General features: G+C 41.4%; 1 protein-coding gene across 1 annotated transcript in view; it reads right to left on the reverse strand.

The window, feature by feature from the left end:
- Window positions 1-19,254, reverse strand: part of LOC118818131 (carbohydrate sulfotransferase 8-like) — a 251,329-nt gene that overhangs the window by 222,406 nt on the left and 9,669 nt on the right. The window contains exon 2 of the mRNA XM_036585279.1: window positions 18,206-18,386. Within this exon, the coding sequence (XP_036441172.1) occupies window positions 18,206-18,380 (175 nt within the window). The 5' untranslated portion in view covers window positions 18,381-18,386. The remainder of the gene's footprint in view (window positions 1-18,205; window positions 18,387-19,254) is intronic.

Consider the following 19,254-nt stretch of genomic DNA (forward strand, 5'->3'; position numbering starts at 1 on the left):
TCTCATTCTTTTCTCTCTTTCTCTTTTCCCTCTTTTTCACTATTCTCACTCTCTTTCTTTCTTTCTTCACCATTCTTTCCTCCTGTTTACCTCTTTCTTCTGTCTCTTATTTTCCACTCCCCACTTCTACCTCTCTTTCTGCCCTCACTCTCTCTCCCTCTCTGTTGTATTTGCCTCTTTCCTCTCTTTCTCCCTCTCCCCTATATCTGTCTCATTTCCATTTCTCTCTTTCCTCTCTCTTCCTTTCTTTCTCTTTCCTCTCTCTCTTCTTCTGTATCTCCCTGTCTGTCATTTCTCCATCTCTCTCTCTCTCTCTCTCTCTCTCTCTCTCTCTCTCTCTCTCTCTATCTCTCTCTCTCTTTCTGTGCTGGTCTCTCTCTCTCCCTTTTTTCTCCCCCTTCTCTTTCTTTCCCTTTTATTCCTTTGTCTCCCTCTATTTTTACTCTCTCTTTCTCTGTCACCTTATCCTATTTCGTTGAGCTTTCCCCTTTCTCTCTCTCTCTCTCTCTCTCTCTCTCTCTTTCTGCCTCTCTCTTTCATTCTGTGCTGGTCTCTCTCTCCCCTTTTTTTCTCCCCCTTCTCTTTCTTTCCCTTTTATTCCTTTGTCTCCCCCTCTTTTTACTCTCTCTTTCTCCCTCACTCCACCCTATTTCTGTTGAGCTTTCCCCTTACTTTCTCTCTCTCTCTCTCTCTCTCTCTCTCTCTCTCTCTCTCCCCCGCTCTCTTTGTTTCTCGTCCGTAGGGAGATGTGAACCGCCCTGTTGTTGACTGTGAAAGTCAGCGTGCTGTTCAGTATCCTCAGCTCTGAAAGAGCTCCTCAGCGGCGGTCTCTGTGCTGAGAGACCACCGGCCGCACTGACAGGCGAGCGCTGAGGAGCAGCGAAGCCTCAGAGGAGAGTTTGGTTACATAACCAGCTCCAGCCCGCTCTGTAGCCGCGCCGCTCCCCGAGCGCCGTCACAGCCGCTGTCACAGCCTGTTTACCGTCGCCTCCACCTGCTGCTGCTGCACTGAGTGTTTCTAATAAGACTTTTTTTCTTCTATTATTTTTTACGGCAAGAAAAAACATTGAAATGTGGCCCATTTTACTTTCCCTTTGAAATGCGTCCCACTTTATTTTCCCTCAGCAGTTGGTGATTAACCAGCGATGTGACCTTGATTCTCCCCTCACCTTCCTCTCCTCCTTCCTTTATTTTCCTTTTGCTTTATTTCATTATTTATTCATTTGAAGTTATGATGTTGGCTGTGACTCATACTTGTTTCACTGGTAATTTATTTGTTTTTATTTTGTTTGTTATTTTTTATTTATTTGTTTCTTTCTTTCTTTGAAGTTGCCATGTGACTCACACAGGTTGCGCTGATGATTATATATATATATATATATATATATATTGTGTGTGTGTGTGTGTGTGTATATATATATGTGTACACACACACATGGGGATGAGATCTTAAAGCGTGGCCATGACTTAGTAAGGTTTTGGAATAAGATAATTAAGCCTTGACCACAGTTTAATGAGATTTGATCTCATTCCCATGTCTTACTAAGTCATGGCCATGACTTAATTATCTTGTTCCCATGCCTTATTGACTTGTGGCCACACATTTGGATCTCAGGATCTTGTTCCCATGCGTTAATATGGTGTGCCGTGTCTCCCTGTGATTGTACTTCATTAAGAGCCCTCTGAAAGCCATTAAAGTGCCAGTAATTGGCTTTCCCATCATGCCTCAGCAGACACAGCAATGTCCCTGTCCATCATATGTAGAGAGAGGGAGAGAGAGGGAGAGAGACAGGAGTGGAGGAATGTGGGAGATGAGGCTCAGCATCCAGTCTGAGTGGATGAGAGGAGAGCAGCACTCTTTAATGGGCTCGGCAGGTTACAGCAACGCTAGTGGACACGCCCACAAATCAGTAACGACTCTGGATTAATGTGTTCTCATCAGATTTCATCAGAACAGTGATTTACAGATTTACAGACAAATGCTAATAATGCCTATTAAAACAAAAGTGAATATTTTACAAGTATAACAACAAACATTAATTTAATACAAATTTTGGGACCTAAATCTTTGCCACATCATATGCTATTAGAGGCGTTAATTAATGATAATAAGACCTTCTTCCTGCCAGATATGGAAAAGACTGCACCCGCTGTAAAAATACAGTGGACTAGGCAGACTTCTCTGCACCTTCTACCAAACGCTTCGCTCTAAATGCACAGCTGAGCAGCCGGGATTCACAGCCCAGCATGCTTGAAACTGTAAACGTCTGTATCGTATTGATTTTCCTCTGTGATCTCGTCTCCTGTTCCTTGTGCTGGACAGGTTCACGGCCGTCTACTAAGCGTGCAATTTATTGGACTGGACTACTCTGGAACTGAAGGGATGAGTCGGATCAGATCTGATCAGAATTTTGACAGATTTCTCCATTCATCTAACACTGTTTTCAGAAATATCTCTCATGCTGCATCTCGCCTGTTGTGAATACAGCAGGTTTAAAGGTGCGGTCAGTGATTTTTAAGTCAGTTTTTTTGTAATTCTCCACACATTCTGGCCGTTGTCAATAAAATATATGCAGAGAAAAAAAAAGGGGTCTCTGTGGCAGCTCTAGGCTCTGCAAATGGAAGGAAAAAGCAAATAATGTGGACCACCTACATTCAATACATTCAATCATTCAAGACGAAAAGCATATCTGTGTGTCTGTTGTGCAACTACAGCACATATGCTGCACAAGTTCCATCTGATATATCATAATTACAGGATGGGCGTGCATGAAGACCTCCACAATCTCCTGGAATTACCGGGGGGTGGGGGCGTCAATAAAAAGTCATCCTAAATTGTATCGCAAACTGGTTTCTGTTTTTCACCAATGACCCACAAATACTTCAGAGTATAAATCTCTAATAGTATAAATCTGAAATAGCATGCTTTTTACATGTAAAAACTCGCTTAACACTCAAAACCCAAAGCGTTTTGCTGCCTTCACAAGGATGGTTTAAGCTACAGACATGATACACATATCAGAACACTCAGCAGAACCAACCCTCACCAGCCAGTGTGAGATAATTGGGCTGTGATGTCAGCATTAGTGAGTATTTGGCTTGGAAAAACTTCCAAAATCCTGATATTAGCGAACTGGTTTTCGCCATCATATTACAGCAAATGGTTAAAACAGTGACATAATTCATACATCACAGCACTCAGCAGACCCTACCAACCCCAAACAGAGTGGTCAGCTGACTATCCAGCTGTAAACCAGCTCCAAAACCCACCAAAATCCACTTGCTACCGTTATATTAGCTTTCTGCTTTTAGCTTTCAAATTACAACGATGGGGTAAAAGAGTGATATTGCGCTCATATCAGAACACGCATGAGAAAAACATGCAACTTACATTGAAATTAATAATAAAGCCAGTCTTCCTGGGGCATCAGACTTTTAGCACTTTAGAACAAATCCAAGAGGACAGAAGTTGAATAAGAAACATGGCCGCCTTATGCTAATCATTTATTTTTACTCAATAATAAGCAAAAGAACGAACCACCATCAAAATTCTTGGATGTTTTAGCTCATAGACACCCCAGACAAACAATATTTGGAAAGGTATAAGGCGTTTTCAAGGTCCGTATAAGCAAAAATGTACAAAATTTAGGAGGCGCTAAATTTTTTGTTCATAAATGAGCCAAGTAATGTTCTGCTCAACCATTTGGTAGAGCACATTTTGAGTCACGATATATGCCACAAAGTGCCATCTTGACTGTTTTGTAGACGTGAATATTTTAAAAATTGTGGGGTCAAAAAACTGAGAAAAAAAATTGTTTTTATTATTGCCACAAACAAATAAAAAATACAAAAAAATAAAATGGCATTGCTTTTTTCTTGGTGAGGACATTAAAGGGTTAAGATATAAAAAATCCATTAGCATTTACATGTCAAATAATGGCATATCTGAGCAGACCCGGATCTCCTGAAGATAACAACATGTGGCGTGTTTGACTGTCTCGTGCGCATACTTTATAACTGTAATTATACAAGCCTGTGGAAAAATTGCTTCCTTCCAAGCTTTACAAACCTGAGCGCTACCTACTTTGACAGCTAGTTAGTTGTACCAAGAAATAATTATGTAGAAAACAACACCAAAATTGTAAGCTATAATACTAACTATGATGGCTTACATTTTAGAGCAAAGCTAAGAGTGAATGTCGGCAGCTCTGGAGCGCTTAAGGAGCTGAAGGTCGTGCTCTGTAAGTACAGCACTGGTAATTATTTTACCCAGCACATGTTCTAAACTGTGCGGCTGATTAGTTAGCTGAGTAGATAACTAATGTATTTGTTGATAAACTATGTCAGCTAGCCTGCGCTGTAGCACTGGCTAAGAATATTAGATAGAGAAAGCAGCTAACAAGCTAAAGGAAATGGGTTCTGAGGGACTCAGTCCAAGAAGGGTAATCTTAGCTAGCTAGCTACTGAAAAAACAGCACAGACCAGCACAAAGTCCATGCTGGTCTAAGCTGATCTATGCTGGTTTATGCTGGTTTAGCTGGTTACCTAGCATGGTCAGGCTAGTTGACCAGCATACCAGCGTCCAAAACATAACACAGGCTGGTTTTTCTGGTCATCAGCATATCAACTTCCATTGCTGCTAACAAGCATACTAGCATGCAGAACACAACATATGCTGGTTTTGCTGGTGACCAGGCTGGGCTATGCTTGTTTTTGTTGCAGGGTATTGGTTTAATGATTTACACTATTCATAATTCAGTTTGATAAGATACGATGGTGTCTTGATTCGATGGATATTTTAATACAGCAAAAATAGAGCCAGGAAAAACGGCTAGCTTTGCTAAGATCCCCACCTTTGAGCATAACAGAGCTATAAAGAGCTGAATGAAAATGCACCAGAGTGAAATATCCCATTCTGAAGTCCAGCAAACGCTAACAGCCCGGTGCAGGACGGTGAGACGGTGTGCTAGAGTGGGAGTTCTCATTGCTCTGATGACTCAGTAGTTTTGTTTGTGTCAGGCTGTTTATGTTCATACATCATTACACATTTCCTGCAAGTCCCGAGACAATCCCTGTGCTGAAATGACGAGGTTTATGTGGCTCTGGCCCCCCTCGGGCCCAGGCAGCGGTGCGCTTTGGCACAGTGAGGGGTAGATTGAATGTGTTGAAGGGGTAGATTGAATGTGTTGAAGGCTGCTGGGCCAGGAGTGACATCAGAGGCTTCAGAGAGATTTCAAAAAGCAGCCTCCCAGCAGGACAACCAGGGCACATCCTGCTTAGAGCTACTGAACGCACCCCAGCTGCTCTGAGCAAAGGCCAAGCTGACCTGTCACCTTGAGTGGCATCATGCACATTTACTTTTCGTTAACCCCTAGCTGTGAGGTCACAGCTATTTCAGGCGATTATATGAATTATTGCTGACTTGTAGCTTTTTGAATCAGCAGAGAAATTCTGAATAAATTAATCAGTAATCATTCATCTCAGTGAAGGTATCTGGAATATGACAAGAGTGAGGATAGTATGGAAGCCCGTTCCCAGCAGTTTGTTAAAATATTGATAGAGTGATTGACTCATTTTTTCAAAATATTCAGTTGTTATCTTGTAATAGTGACTTATTTTCTCAAATTCATGACTTATGCTGACATAATTACTTCTTGAAGTAGTGTCTCAAAATAATTACTTGTTTCCCCTGAAATTTGACTTATTATTTCAACATTTAATGTAAAAATGAGTTAATACATTTCAAAAAGTAAATTATTTTCAAAGCATTAAGGCATTACTTTGAGAAATGATGTCATTGTTTTGTCATAGAAAGTCAAAATTTAAAGAAAAAAAGTCACTGATTTGATATACAAACTTCACATTTTGAAATACTAAGATTTTAGGAATTTAAGTCAAAATTTGGATAAAAAAAGCTTTTATTTTGACAGAGTAGGTCAAATTTTGGACAAAATATATGAATTTGATTTAAAAAGTTTAAATACAAAAAAGCAGCCAAGATTTTGAGATACTATGTACTGCCAGAAACAAAAAAAAGTATTAATTCAATTTTTTCATTTATGATTTTGTATTTTTTATTTTTATTCATTTATTTTTTGTACCTAACATTTCTTGGCAGAAATTCCCCAAGATATCTCTCCATTTAACTTAAAAATAAATGAATGAATGAACTAACTAAATAAATAAACAAACAAAACATGTAGTTCTTCTATTTACCATGAGTGAAAAGAAAACCACTTATCTAATGTAAACTGTTTGTATTCCATGAAAAACAACTATCATGAAAAATTATTGATTTCCATGAAAAAATGCTGATTCAGCCAGTTTCATGGCAGCTAGCTAACTAGCATACTAGCTTCTGATATTTCTTGAGGTTATCTTTCATTCTTTTGCCTATCCCTCTCTCTACTGTGTCACTCTCTCTTTCTTTATATCTCTTGCTCAAGTCCTTTCCACATACTCTCTCTCTCTCTCTCTCTCTCTCTCTCTCTCTTTCCTTTGAAAACCAGATCCTTCTGTTTCCTCACAGCTCTTTTGAGGCATGCTAGCATTTGTTGCAACTTTGTAGATGGCACTACATCAGCAGGTCTTTTTTCGTCCATATGATGAGAGAACAAGAGAGAGAATGAGAGAGGGAGGGAAAGAGAGAGAGAGAGATGGATGGATCTCTTCAGCTCTGCACTAATGCGATTTGAGGCTCTCCAGCTGCATTCGGGCTCAACAGAGCCAGAAAAACTTTAGCAAATTCTCAGAGCGTCTCTGCATTCAGCACTATTAGTGCAGATTTTTAATAAGCGACCGAGAAACGAGCGAGCGAGAAACAGCCTGTTATCCTGAAAACGGCACTTCAGGCTGGATGTCAATATCTAATTAAAACAGTGATGAAGTAGCAAGGCTTAGCGAGCACGCTAATAGCAGTAAAGCGATAGCGGAGTTGATTGCGGAGTCTTGGCGGTCCCGCTCTGTGCGTGGTTTACCGTAGTGTTGAGTTACTCTGCTGGCTTTTAGGGTTTTACACTGTGACACTGTTAGATGCTTTAGATGCTTCCTGACTGCTGTTTTAGCTTGAACGGCTGCATCATGCATGCTGCTAGCCTGGCTCTGTGCTTCTTTGAAGGCTCATACTTCTGCAAAGATGCATGTAAATAACCGTGACTCTTAAACCTCGGCCCTCTGAAGTCCAGCCCCCTGTCCTCTTGGATGAAGTAGTTGATGGCGGGGTCATGCAACTGATCCTACACTTCTAAACTCATCAACAATAGCTTCTCAAGCATTCTGATGGTGATGAGCTGGCTTGGATAAACTTCCTAAATCACAAAATCCATCTTTGCTCCAAGGCCTGCTCTTCACACCCAACAGCAAGGAGTCCCAGCAGTAGAGCTTCTGCTCCTTAGTCAATCCTGTCATCCAGGTGTATTGTGGTCTAGCTCTGGCGTAGGTCGTCCTTTGCCGATTAATTTAAACCTTTCTTTAAAAGTTAATCTAGAAACAATATGGTTAATAAATTTGCAGCAATGTCCTTCTCACTTGCGGTAACGTTACTCTCGGCTTCCGCCGTGAACCAACAAGCAACAAGCTCTTTGTCCTCACAGCGGGCAGGACTTGTCATAAAGTTTGTGATAACAAAGCCCACCCATTTAGAGGGACGATATGATTGGTCAGTTTTACTGTCATTTGAAATTGGTCTCTCATTGAATTACTATTGCTTGACGCTCTGTAAATTCATAGCTGGACCACCAAACACCATCTTTCCGGCAACAGCAGATACGGCAAAATCCTGTTAGGGAGACAAAGGGGCTTCTAAATTAACCCTTCACATTCCAGTACAAATTGAACAGGCCGGTTTGAAGGATTTATTTACTTAGATTAGTATTTGTTTAGATGTTGATTGTCAAAATATGATCTGATAAAATTACAACTGCTCAATTTTACAGTATTATTTTTAGGCCCACTCTGAGGGCGTAGAGGGCCATGACGGTTCCCCTCTGGGTGAGATGCAGAGCAGGGGTTCATGGGATAAACAAAGCTCAAAGAGGAACATTTTTGGTGGAGTTGCGGACGAGACAAGACCCAAACAGATTTTCGGAACCACTAACTCCTTGAATGGAGAGAAGCTTTTAAACTCAAAACTGAAAACTAAACAAACATTTTAAAAAATCACTGGTAAAATCAGAAAAAAGGCACAAATAGTTTGTAGCATTTGGCTCAATAAAAATAAAAAAATCCCAAAATTTGTAATTTTTTCAGGTTGATCCAGCTACGATGCACGTATATATCTCCCAAACAAGGTGAGCACTTTTCTTGCATTAAGAAGAAGAAGAAGTTGATTAAAGATCATTAAAGTTTGTTACTCCCTTTGAAAAGCATCCCATTCAGAGATACAAGGTTTTGTTAACAGATAATATTTACATGTTGTCTGTGTTTTTATGGATAGTTGGCAATCCCTGCAGGATCTCTCAAATGAAAGACAGCAGATTTCTATTTCTAAAACAGGACAGGAAAAGCCAGTCGAAAACACTGCTGTCCAGTGAAAGTCCAGAGCGTGCCCAACACAAGAGGCCTTTGTAAGGTCAGCTCTGCGCTGGCCAGCCAAAGGATGAGGAGAAGAAAAGCCCTCTATAAAACCGGATTCTTCTTTTTCCCTCGCCAGAGCCAAACCCCTGGATGGCTTTGGGCTTGCAGCTGCTGCCCCGGGGTCACGGGCCTGGTTTAATTACATTAAGAGATGGCTAAATTAGGCTGTGGAAAAAGGAGCGGGATTAAGGGATTAGCGAACGTCTGTGCAGCTCCGATCAAATTCAGCACTCCAGCCCGAAAAGCTACATGCACTGGTCCTTCCAGAGGCCGGACAGAGGAAAGAGTGATACAGAAAGAGCTCTGGGTTGGTTTAAATCTGGATACATTCTTCTTAATGCAAGAATGTATCCAGGCGGCCCTTCTAATTAGTGAATTCTGCTGCACGTATTGCTGATACAAGCATTCAGTTGTGCTATCACAACAACATAGAAAAGCACTGACCAGTAGAATGGGATGCTCTGGTGCAGCTGCACGTGAGCCTAAGGTCACAAAGTCCAATACCAAGTGTTGGCTAGAGCCCCCCCAACATTGGACTATGGAGTAGTGGGACTGCATTCTCCAGAGTAATGGAGCTCCATCCTAAACCTCTGGGAGGAGTTGGAGTGACCCAGAACTGATCATCCAACATCAGTATCTGACCTCACTAATGCTCTTGTGGCTGAATGCAATCAAATCCTCACAGTGTTCTACCCAGAAGAGTAGAGGCAATTACCGGTGTAAAGGGGGGCAAATCTTCTATGAATACCCTTCATTTCAGAAGAAACTACAAACTTCTGGATACCTCAACAACTAAATATTACATTTTCGGTATTTACTGTGTTTTCGTTGCCTTTACACCTTCCATTCTTTTCAGGAGACTCACAAGATTTTTCTCCACAGCTTTAAAATGTAGTCCTAGAAATTGGTTGATACTGTCTCAAATTAGTTGTCCACAGCAGTGGTCTCCAACCCTGGTCCTGGAGAGCTACCTTCCTGCCTAGCCCAGTTCCAACCACAGTTTGCGACACCTCTTCCAGCTGAACAACCTTTTCCCAAGTCCCTGATTGGCTGGATCAGATGTATTAGAGTGAAGTAAGGGGCAGGACAGCTTATTGGATGTAGATTGGATCTAAACTCTGCAGAAAGGACCCGCGTTGGAGACCACTGGTCTGCACTATCAGAAATAACGCTTTGTCTGGCCTTTAACAAGGTTAATTGTAAAACGGATAGTTCTGGTCCTAAAATCTGATTGGCTGAGCCGTGTTCAGAGCCATTGTAAAATGCACGGTATACGCAAACCTATGACCGTCTCTCAGCGACTGAATTGTATATTACAGCATGAAAAAACCTTGAGCTGTTAATGGACTCTCATGCTGCTTCCATGGACCACCGAGTGTACTGATGAAGTAAGAACCCCTTTTTTTGGCGCTCTGGCAACATATGTTCTTAACAAGAACTATGCTGGTCAGCTAGCTAACAGGCTAAAAGACAGTCAACAGCCTAAACAACTCTCTATATCCCCTAAATGGTGTGCTAGCATGAAAGTTTAGACATTCTAACCTCTACAGCCAAATAGTGCAGCATTTATCAGGAATGGATTTGTGCCAAATGACTATTTCTTAGTTACAATTTGCTCGGTTGGTTATTTGAATTCCTACATAGTGCACTAAGTAGGGAGCAGGGAGCCGTTTGAGATTCAGCCCCAGCAAGAGAAGAGCGGTGCAGCTGGACTGGTGCTAAATAAGACTCACAATAGTAATTTGGTGACCAAAAAATACTTATAAGGCGAAAGGTTTTGCATTAAACAGAGCTGCGTTATCATATGTTCTTTATTATACAACAAGAATAAAAAAAAAATCATGAAGTTACCAGCGATCGGTGACCAAACGTTCTCACGCAGCTGTCCATGGCTGCTTGGCAATGATACCATACTCTAAAGGAACAACATTTCTTGGCAGAATACATGTTTATGTCGATTATTATTAATAATAATACACATCATGTCACGCCTAAGAACACCCTTCCCATGATAAAATCATAGTAACGCATGGCCTTTCGTGGCTTACTCCTTTATTAAAGGAGAAGAATGAAAGAGTACAGCAGACATTACAGTGATGTTAATATGTGTCTGTGTTGCGTAACCCCTTTACACTGAGGCCATTTCAGTGCTCCTCTCTGCTGTGTCCCCTGATTGGGTTCTCTGAGCACAACACATTTATTAATTGAGAAAGAGAATATTTCTGCAGTGTAAAAGCACTGAGGGTGCAGCTTTGTAGTGCGGACGAGCTTAGTGTCGCCTCGTTACAGTGAGGGGTCTTCATAGGCTTTTCCCTGCATGGCTGGAAGGTAATTAGGCAGCATTTTTGGGTCCAATTTACAGCACTTTTATGCAGAGATCAGGAATAAACAGAGCAGTGCTGTGGATTACAAGCTTGTAGTGCAGGGGGGTCGATAGCAGGTTCCTTACTGGTGATTACAGAGAGAGAAAGAGAGGGAGACAAACAGTGAGATAAAGGGAGAGAACAACATAGCGAGACAGAGAGATAACGATGACTGAGAGAGAAAAAGCAGCAGATAAAGTCAGGGAGAATGAGAAAAGAGCGAAAAAGAGAATGAGAGAGAGGAAACGGGATAAGGAGAGGGATTAGCCCTGCTCGATAATGAAGAGTAAGACGAGAGCTGTGTGACCGGGTCAGGACTGTGTCGGGTTTCGGTGAGTTTAGAGCACCTCCGAAGTGCACTCCGGGATTTAATTCCAATAAAGCGGCCACCCTAAACCTTCTTTTATTGTGCAGTTGAAAGAGTGGGCGTAGAAAAATGCTGCGTCCTTTTCATAGCAGAATTACATACACTCGTTTGTAGACGCCTGACATCCCTTTCCAAAACTGTAGGTGTTCATATGGATACAGTCCCCCCCTTTACAGGCTCCATTCTTCAGGGAAGGCTTTCCACAAGATTTGGAATGTGTCTGAGGAAATTTGAGCCCATGCAGTCAAAAGTTCCTCCACATCAAACTTGTCAAACCAGGTCGCTTTGTGCACTGGGGCACAGTCATGTTGGAACAAGAAAGCCTCACCCAAACTGTTGCCACAAAGTTGGAAGCATATAATAGTCTAAAATGTCTTTGAATGCTGTAGCACTAACATCACCCATCACTGGAACTAAGGGGCCTGAAAAACAGCCCCAGCCCATTATCCCTCCTCCACCAAACTTTGTTCCTGGCACGGTGCACTCCTGGCATCCACCAAACTCAGATTCATCTATCAGACTTCCAGAGGCTTGATTCATCACTCCAGAGAACATTTCCACTGCCCCAGAGTCCAGTGGTGGCGCACTTTACACCACTCCAGCCGACACTTGGCATTGCGCATAGTGACCTTAGGCTTGTGTGCAGCTGCTCAGCCATGAAGACCCATTTCATGAAGCTCAGTTCTTGTCCTGAAGTTGCTTCCAGAGTCAGTTTGGAACTCTGTAGTGAGCAATGCAACAGCTCTATAAGTTGGTGTGGTCTGTTGCTTTGTATCTGAGCTGTTGTTGCTCCTAGATTTCACAGTAGCACTTACAGTTGACGGGGCAGATCTAGCAGAACAGACATTTGACAAACTAACTTGACGTAAAGGTGGCATCCTATGACCGACAGGTTTAAAGTCACTGAGCTCTTCTGTACGACCCATTCTACTGCCTGTGTTTGTCAAAGAAGACTGCATAGCTGTGTACTTTATTTTATGCACCTGTTAGCAATGGGTGTGGCTAAACACCAGAACTAAATAATTAGAAGGGGTGTCCACATACTGTTGGCCATATAGTGTGTATTATGACAATTTATCACAATAACATATCATTGTATTGCTCAGTCTCAGCCTTATATGCTTTTTTATGATGTAAACAATGTAGTGTAAATCTATACAAGTATTGGTTAGTGATGAAGTGTAGGGAAGCTTTTGCCAGCTTTTTAGACTCCTGAGAGGAAATGTGTGTGTGTGTGTGTGTGTGTGTGTGTGTGTATGTGTGTGTGTGTGTGTGTGTGTGTGTACGTCCACGTCCATCTCTCTGTCTGAACCTTCGCTCTGGATCGCTGAGCTAAACTGTCAGAGTTGGTTAGTCTGAGGGGGGCTACTCTGGGTCAGACTTTGAAATGTTAACTTGCAAAAGAAGAAGGCCAGTCATTTCCTACAATTCCCAGAAATAGCAAAATAAAATAACTGGAGTTCTGAGAAAGAGAGAGAGAGAGAGAGAGAGAGAGAGAGAGAGAGAGAGAGAGCGAGAGAGAGAGCGAGAGAGAGAGAGAGAGAGAGAGAGAGAGAAAGAGAGAGAGAGAGAGAGAGAGAGAGAGAGAGAGAGAGAGAGAAAGAGAGAGAGAGAGAGAGAGAGAGAGAGAGAGAGAGAAAGAGAGAGAGAGAGAGAGCGAGAGAGAGAGAGAGAGAGAGAGAGAGAGAGAGAGAGAGAGAGAGAGAGAGAGAGAGAGAGAGAGAGCGAGAGAGAGAGAGAGAGAGAGAGAGAGAGAGAGAGAGCACATACACTGCTCTAAATTTCAGTCAGTGAGTATCGGATGCCGGAGCGCTCGGTGCAGAGGTGTTCCCATGGTGATGAGGAGAGGATTCCCTCGTTGTACAGAAACTATTATTTCAGAGACGAGTCGTAGCTCAGCTGACTGTTACTGCAGCACTGAGACACGAGGACACTCAGCTGTGTGTATATGAGTACAGTGAGCCCAATTGCAAAAAAATATGGAAAATTACAATGTAATTTGCTTGTTTACTCACTATTGCTGCAGTAAATCTCAGACAAGTTGATGTTCTCAAGTCACACCCCTCCTCCCGTTAGCATCTAGCGCTTAATGTTTATGTTAAAATTGCCCTCTGCTCAAATTCCATATTTTCTTGATTTGTGCGGAAATACACATCCTCTACAGAAAACACACTTAAATATGGCATTTTTCTACAGATTACAGAGCACAATTTCTAGTTTTTGCTCAGTTTAACATGTTAGGGAGACATAAAACATAAAATATAAAAGATGTCATAAGTTTTGAAAAAGTCACCTTTTCATTTTTGCAACATGTTGCAAATATATGTCAGCAAATAGACAGTACAGTAGTCCTGATAAGAACCAGGTGTCACAATGTCTACAACACAAATATAGCCATTTAGTTACTATCCAAAACCACCCGTGAAGATACACATATCTTATGAGTTTTTATGTGTAATGTTGATGATGGTAGTCATAAATCTGAAAAATAATATTTTTTGGGGACTATTTTGCCTCACAACACCCTGCATGTGCCTCTCTGCCAGGAATAGATATAAAAATGTTTAAAGCCAAATACCTGCCTCAAAACTCACATAAAACAAGTAGTGCATTTACATGCACTAATAATCTGATCATGATCAAATTTCTGCAGATTATTCAAATGGCCATGCAAACAGCACACTGATTTCTTTAGATTGGAGTAAGGTCTAGAAATCTGATTAAGAAATCAAATGAATAGAGCCGGATTTTAGCTCTGTAATCAGATTTCTCAGTGCATCTAAACTCTTACTGTGATTTCTTTCGCATTTCTCAGTCCACGCAAGTGCAAAAACAGACAGCGGTACCAGAAATAAGTAAGCAGCGTTGCCACGAGACGCTGCAAACATGCTGGATGAAATGAAGGATTTAAATATTTTTCATCTTCTAGATGATGCATGTTCATATTTTCAGGTAAAGTGGGTCGATGTTTTTAAAAAAAAGCTGCGGTATGAGGTTTGAGTTTCACAATACTTTTATGTCACGGCACGTCTTCTTCTGTGAGTTTACTGGCTGGTTACAAAACAGATATCTGATTACTGCCTGACTAATGTAGACCTGGAGTTTTACATTATCTGTAAAAAATTACTCAAGTGCATGTAAACGTGTTGATCGGATTACTGACAAAATCTGATTTTCTGCATTTATAAGATTATTAAGTGCATGTAAATGCACTCAATGAGTATATGGTGTTTACATGACCATTTGAATAATCAGATAACTGCAGAAATCCAATTATGATCGGTTACTGAGTGCATGTGTCTCAGGCTGCAGGGAGTATACTCATAACCATTTTTTAATAACTTTATGTGAGGGGGCTTTTAGTGGCGTTAAATGCGTCTGGTTCCTATCACCACCACTGTGAACGATTCTGACCGGATGAGTGTTGCAAAAACAGAGAATTTCACACCAAACCACTCTGACTCTGTTTACATGTTAATGATTTAATTCCAAAGACATTTGGAAAAATTCCCCTATAATAGAAAGGAAGGTTAGGCTGTAGTAACTGTATTGGTCAAATGGAACATCCTACTGCAAGTTTTGTGGTCCTGGTCTATCAATCACTGAAATGTAAAAGTGTCCACTATGTATGCTAAGAACTCTTTAGCCACTCTTGTATCTTTCAGCCTGGATAGAGAATGAATACCCATTATTCCATGGCCAAATTCCATGATTTCATGATCTATAATGGGCTTGAAATAATGTATCTGTCCTATACTAGTCAAGAAGCCATTCACTACAGACATTTGTTTTGACAGCCAACATGCTACACTTGAGAAGCAGTGTGTATTGATATGCATTTGTCATACCTATATGCATATTCACAGCCTACTGCATGCTAAAGAGCAAACACGGTGAGGCAGGGGGCCCGTGCATGAAATTTTCAGGGGCCCAAATTTACTACAGGTACCCTCCTCCTGCCCCACCAGCATTTAGGCCTCTGTATGATTGTGCATGTGTTTGTGTGTTTGTAAGAGTGTAAAAAGCAGTCTCTGCATTCAGTAGCAGCGGTCAGAGGGTGCACAGTCCGGCAGCCGAATGTTATTTTCAAACCTCATCTAACCTGTCCAATCTCAGCCAGAAAGATTCTGCTGTTTTCATATCATATCAGCTCTGTCCGCACACACAGCCCGAGTGCTGAAATCCTCTTACCTTCCAGAGAGAGATACTCACTCTGCTTACTGTCCTAGTGACATCTTTCATCCCTCATCCTCCTCCTGAACTTCAGGAACAAACAGAACTTTTTCTTCTATTTAACCCTTAGAAGTCACAGCGATAAGAAAAGCATGTTGTAAGTTTCCATAAAATAATTCACATAAGGGCCTAGGAAGTCTTCAGAGAAGTTTTATAAAGTAAAAACAAATGTCTAGAAGTTTCAGTTCATTTTGAATTAGAATCATCATACTTATTATATTTATTGGAAACAAAAGGCTTGAAATGAACAGAAAAATCAGGATTTTGGTATCTGGGTAGATACAGCCAAGAGAGCTTGCTCATTGGTTAGGCCTTCAGGAGCTGAACTGAAGGCCTTACATGTTAGATTGGCTACCAACATAATAAGGATCTGATAGAGGAATCAACACATCACATTTTGATTTACAATGGGACAAAATGTTATGAGAAAAAATGTTACTCCAGACCTTCTGGAAGTTCTAGATAGGTCACTGACTGATATGAACCACAGTCCAGCTCGGTTTCAGTTAGTTGTTAAGAATGGAAAACAGTGGCGGCAGCTCTATGTCACTAAAAGAGTCACTGTAAAACTGCTAGGTCAAATATATTTTAATGTGTGTTACAAGCTTCAAATATGGGATGTCTTTTAAGGTGGTACCTTTGTTTTTAAGCAAGAATGGCCAAAAACTGTTAATGTGTACCACTGCTAGTTTAGTGCTTTCATAATATTTGAAACCCCATAGATGCACAAAAATTTGCATTATTGGAAAGGTGAAGTTTTGACATTGATAGCCTAAACTGAAGGCCTGGCTCTAATAGTCACAGGTCACCACTGATTATTTCTCTTTCTGTTCAAAGTGCAGATTCTAAACTTTCAATCCATGTCTTATTTGTATGTGTAAGTAGAACAGGAGCTATTTTACTATGATTTGAATTTGATTTTTTTTTTTTTTTAATTTTTTAACCCAATTATCTCCTCAATTTAGTTGTTGCCAATTCCACCCGCTAGTTAGGACTCCCCCAATCACACAATACTATCAACACTAGGAGGGCGAGGCTAACACAGGCTTCCTCCGAGACCTGTGAAACCAGCCACCGCTTCTTTACGAACTGTCGCTCACGCAACGTCATTGGACAGCCGAACACGCTCGGAGGAAAGCGCCAACCGCCAGATCTGCTGTGTCAGCTAACAGACGCCTGCGCTGACTAGCATCGCGTTAAGTGATGGGGGGAGAAGGAGGGGCCATCCTACCCACCCACCCAGAGAGAGAGGCCAATTGTGCTCTCTTGGACTCCCGGCTACGGACGGCTGTAGCATCACCAGGGATCGAACTTGCGATCATGGTTGCGCCACTCGGGAGCCTCCACTATGATTTGAATTTGATAAAAAGTCATTATTGTTTGTATTTGTATATTGACTTTCTCATTTTTCCATCAAAAGAAACAGACACGGGTCAGAAGTGCAGACTTCATCTCACCATTTCTATAGACAGGTAACAACATGGAACTGACCCTAAACTAAGATCTAAGATGTGTAGACAATTTCTACGCTAACTAGCAACACATCAGCAGGAATCCAAACAAGCTTGAGACAACAAAGCAAACCATTAAACACTGTCAAAACAACAATTCTTGCATAAAAATGCTAAAATCCTTCCTTCATGATGTGATCCAGATTGTAAAGACACTCAGTGTCCAGTAACTTTAGTTATTCGATTTATCACCTAGCTTGCAAAGAAGGGCTGACCCTAGCAGGTTAGCTTGGTATCAGTCATTACGACACCCTATATAAATATACTAAATTACTGAACATTTTAAATTGTCCACTGACTGAAAATTTCAACAATAAATGCACAAATTATTAAATAATATTAATTATATTGAGGACACTACTTATAAACCAATGCTGCCAAGATATGAAGAGCTTGATTTTTACTAAAACAGTACTATCTCTTGAGCACACTTTATACTGCATGAACTTGCCTGTATTCATTTTTCTTTTTGGTCAGTATCATGGCAAGGGCAACACCTGACCATTTACAGTGGCCTTTTTCTTAACTCTGACATTCACAACTGCTGAAAACAGCCGGTAATGATGGGACAGGTGCATGGAGACGACTCCCACAGCTTTGCCCTCATTCTCCACATCACGGCTGTCATGCTGGAGTGTAAAGAATAGTTGTTTACCGTTTTCCACTTGTTTGCAGGTGCAGGTGCGCCTGAATACTATTCAGCTGCATAGAAAATAAAGCAGGCCGCTGCTTGCGAACAACACTGTGAGTTCCATTTGTGTCAGAAACTGACCCTGAGCAATAATGCAGTGAACAAAGCGCCACCTACCGCAATTTAGCTCGGTCATTGATGATATAGATGCTATAAGAGTTCACTTCGGCAGTGTAACAGCCACAGCGCAAAGGTCCACTTGAATGCTGTTCAAGAAGTAATAAAGCTCAGTACCACAGAGAACGCAGAGCGAATGTGTTTGCCAAGGTTTAACGAGGAGTGATAGCCACTGTCATCTCTTCAGAGATGGAAATGGCACGGTTCCGGATTTACTGAAACAATTCGCTTGAGCTAAATGTGAGCGAGCTGGTTAATGTGGCTCCCACCACCTTCCATATTTCGGTGGTCCGCTGTTTAAATTGACCGTACCAAAGCACCGGAGCGATGATGTAGTTGGTCTACTGACCTGGTCCTTGCTGTTGCACCATGTCAGAAAGGTCCTGCAGGTGGATGAAGAGCAGCAGACCCCCTGCTCCAAACAGTAGCAGGAACCAGAAGGAGCAAGAGAGCTTCCTGGCTGCCCCCCGGGATCTCCGCCTGACCCTCATAGCATCCAGGACTTTACAGTCTGCCCAGAGCATCACACACTGAAAGAGAAACAGAAAGACCATTATTATTATTAGTAGTAGTAGTAGTTATTTACGGAGCCCCTACAGGACATTGTATTCACTCGCAAATATTTTGCGTTCTCTTGCAAATAAAATGCGTTCCCTCGCAAATGTTTTGTGTTCCCTTGCAAAAATATATACTTGTCAGGCAGCAAGCAAACATAGGACCAGAGGTGCCCAGCGACATTGCCTACATTAGAGCTTTGTTTTTAGCATGGCTAACGTTAAAAGCTGTTTTCCCAGTTTGGCCAGTCTGACCTGAGTTTATTCAGCAATTGTTCTCTGCAGTCTCTGTAAATGTAGCTTTTACTGTATGAGGACCCACGACTTCAGTTTCAGTTTGCGTCACTAACAGCAGAATCATGTTTGATTTTGAGAAGTGGCACATCTTTATATTTCAATCCATCAACGTAAATTCATTGAGCTGCTCCGTCTCTGAGCTTAAACAAAGCACAGTTTTTGCAAGCAACTGCAAACCATTTGCATCGTAATGCACAACATTTGCGAGGGAACGCAATATCATTATTTTTTTTTTTTTACCACGGCCCCTTAGGGGCTCCGTAGTTATTGGTCTTGCTACTGATCAATATTAAATATTAGAAACCTCACTTTCAAAAAGAACAATGATTATTATTTTCTATATCTCGACCCATCCTTACTCATAAAGAAATCAGCCTTTCCTGGATGCCCCTTTTGTACCCAATCATGGCTGTGCTACCAAGATGTTTTTTTTTTTTACATTTCACAACAATTTCTAGTCTTGAATTCCCCCTGTCCCAACTTTTTTGGAGCGTGCTGCAGGCATCAATATCAGAATGAGCCTATATTTACAGAAAACAATGAAATT

The sequence above is a fragment of the Colossoma macropomum genome, unplaced genomic scaffold (genome assembly GCF_904425465.1).
Source record: "Colossoma macropomum unplaced genomic scaffold, Colossoma_macropomum, whole genome shotgun sequence".
Lineage (NCBI taxonomy): Eukaryota > Metazoa > Chordata > Actinopteri > Characiformes > Serrasalmidae > Colossoma > Colossoma macropomum.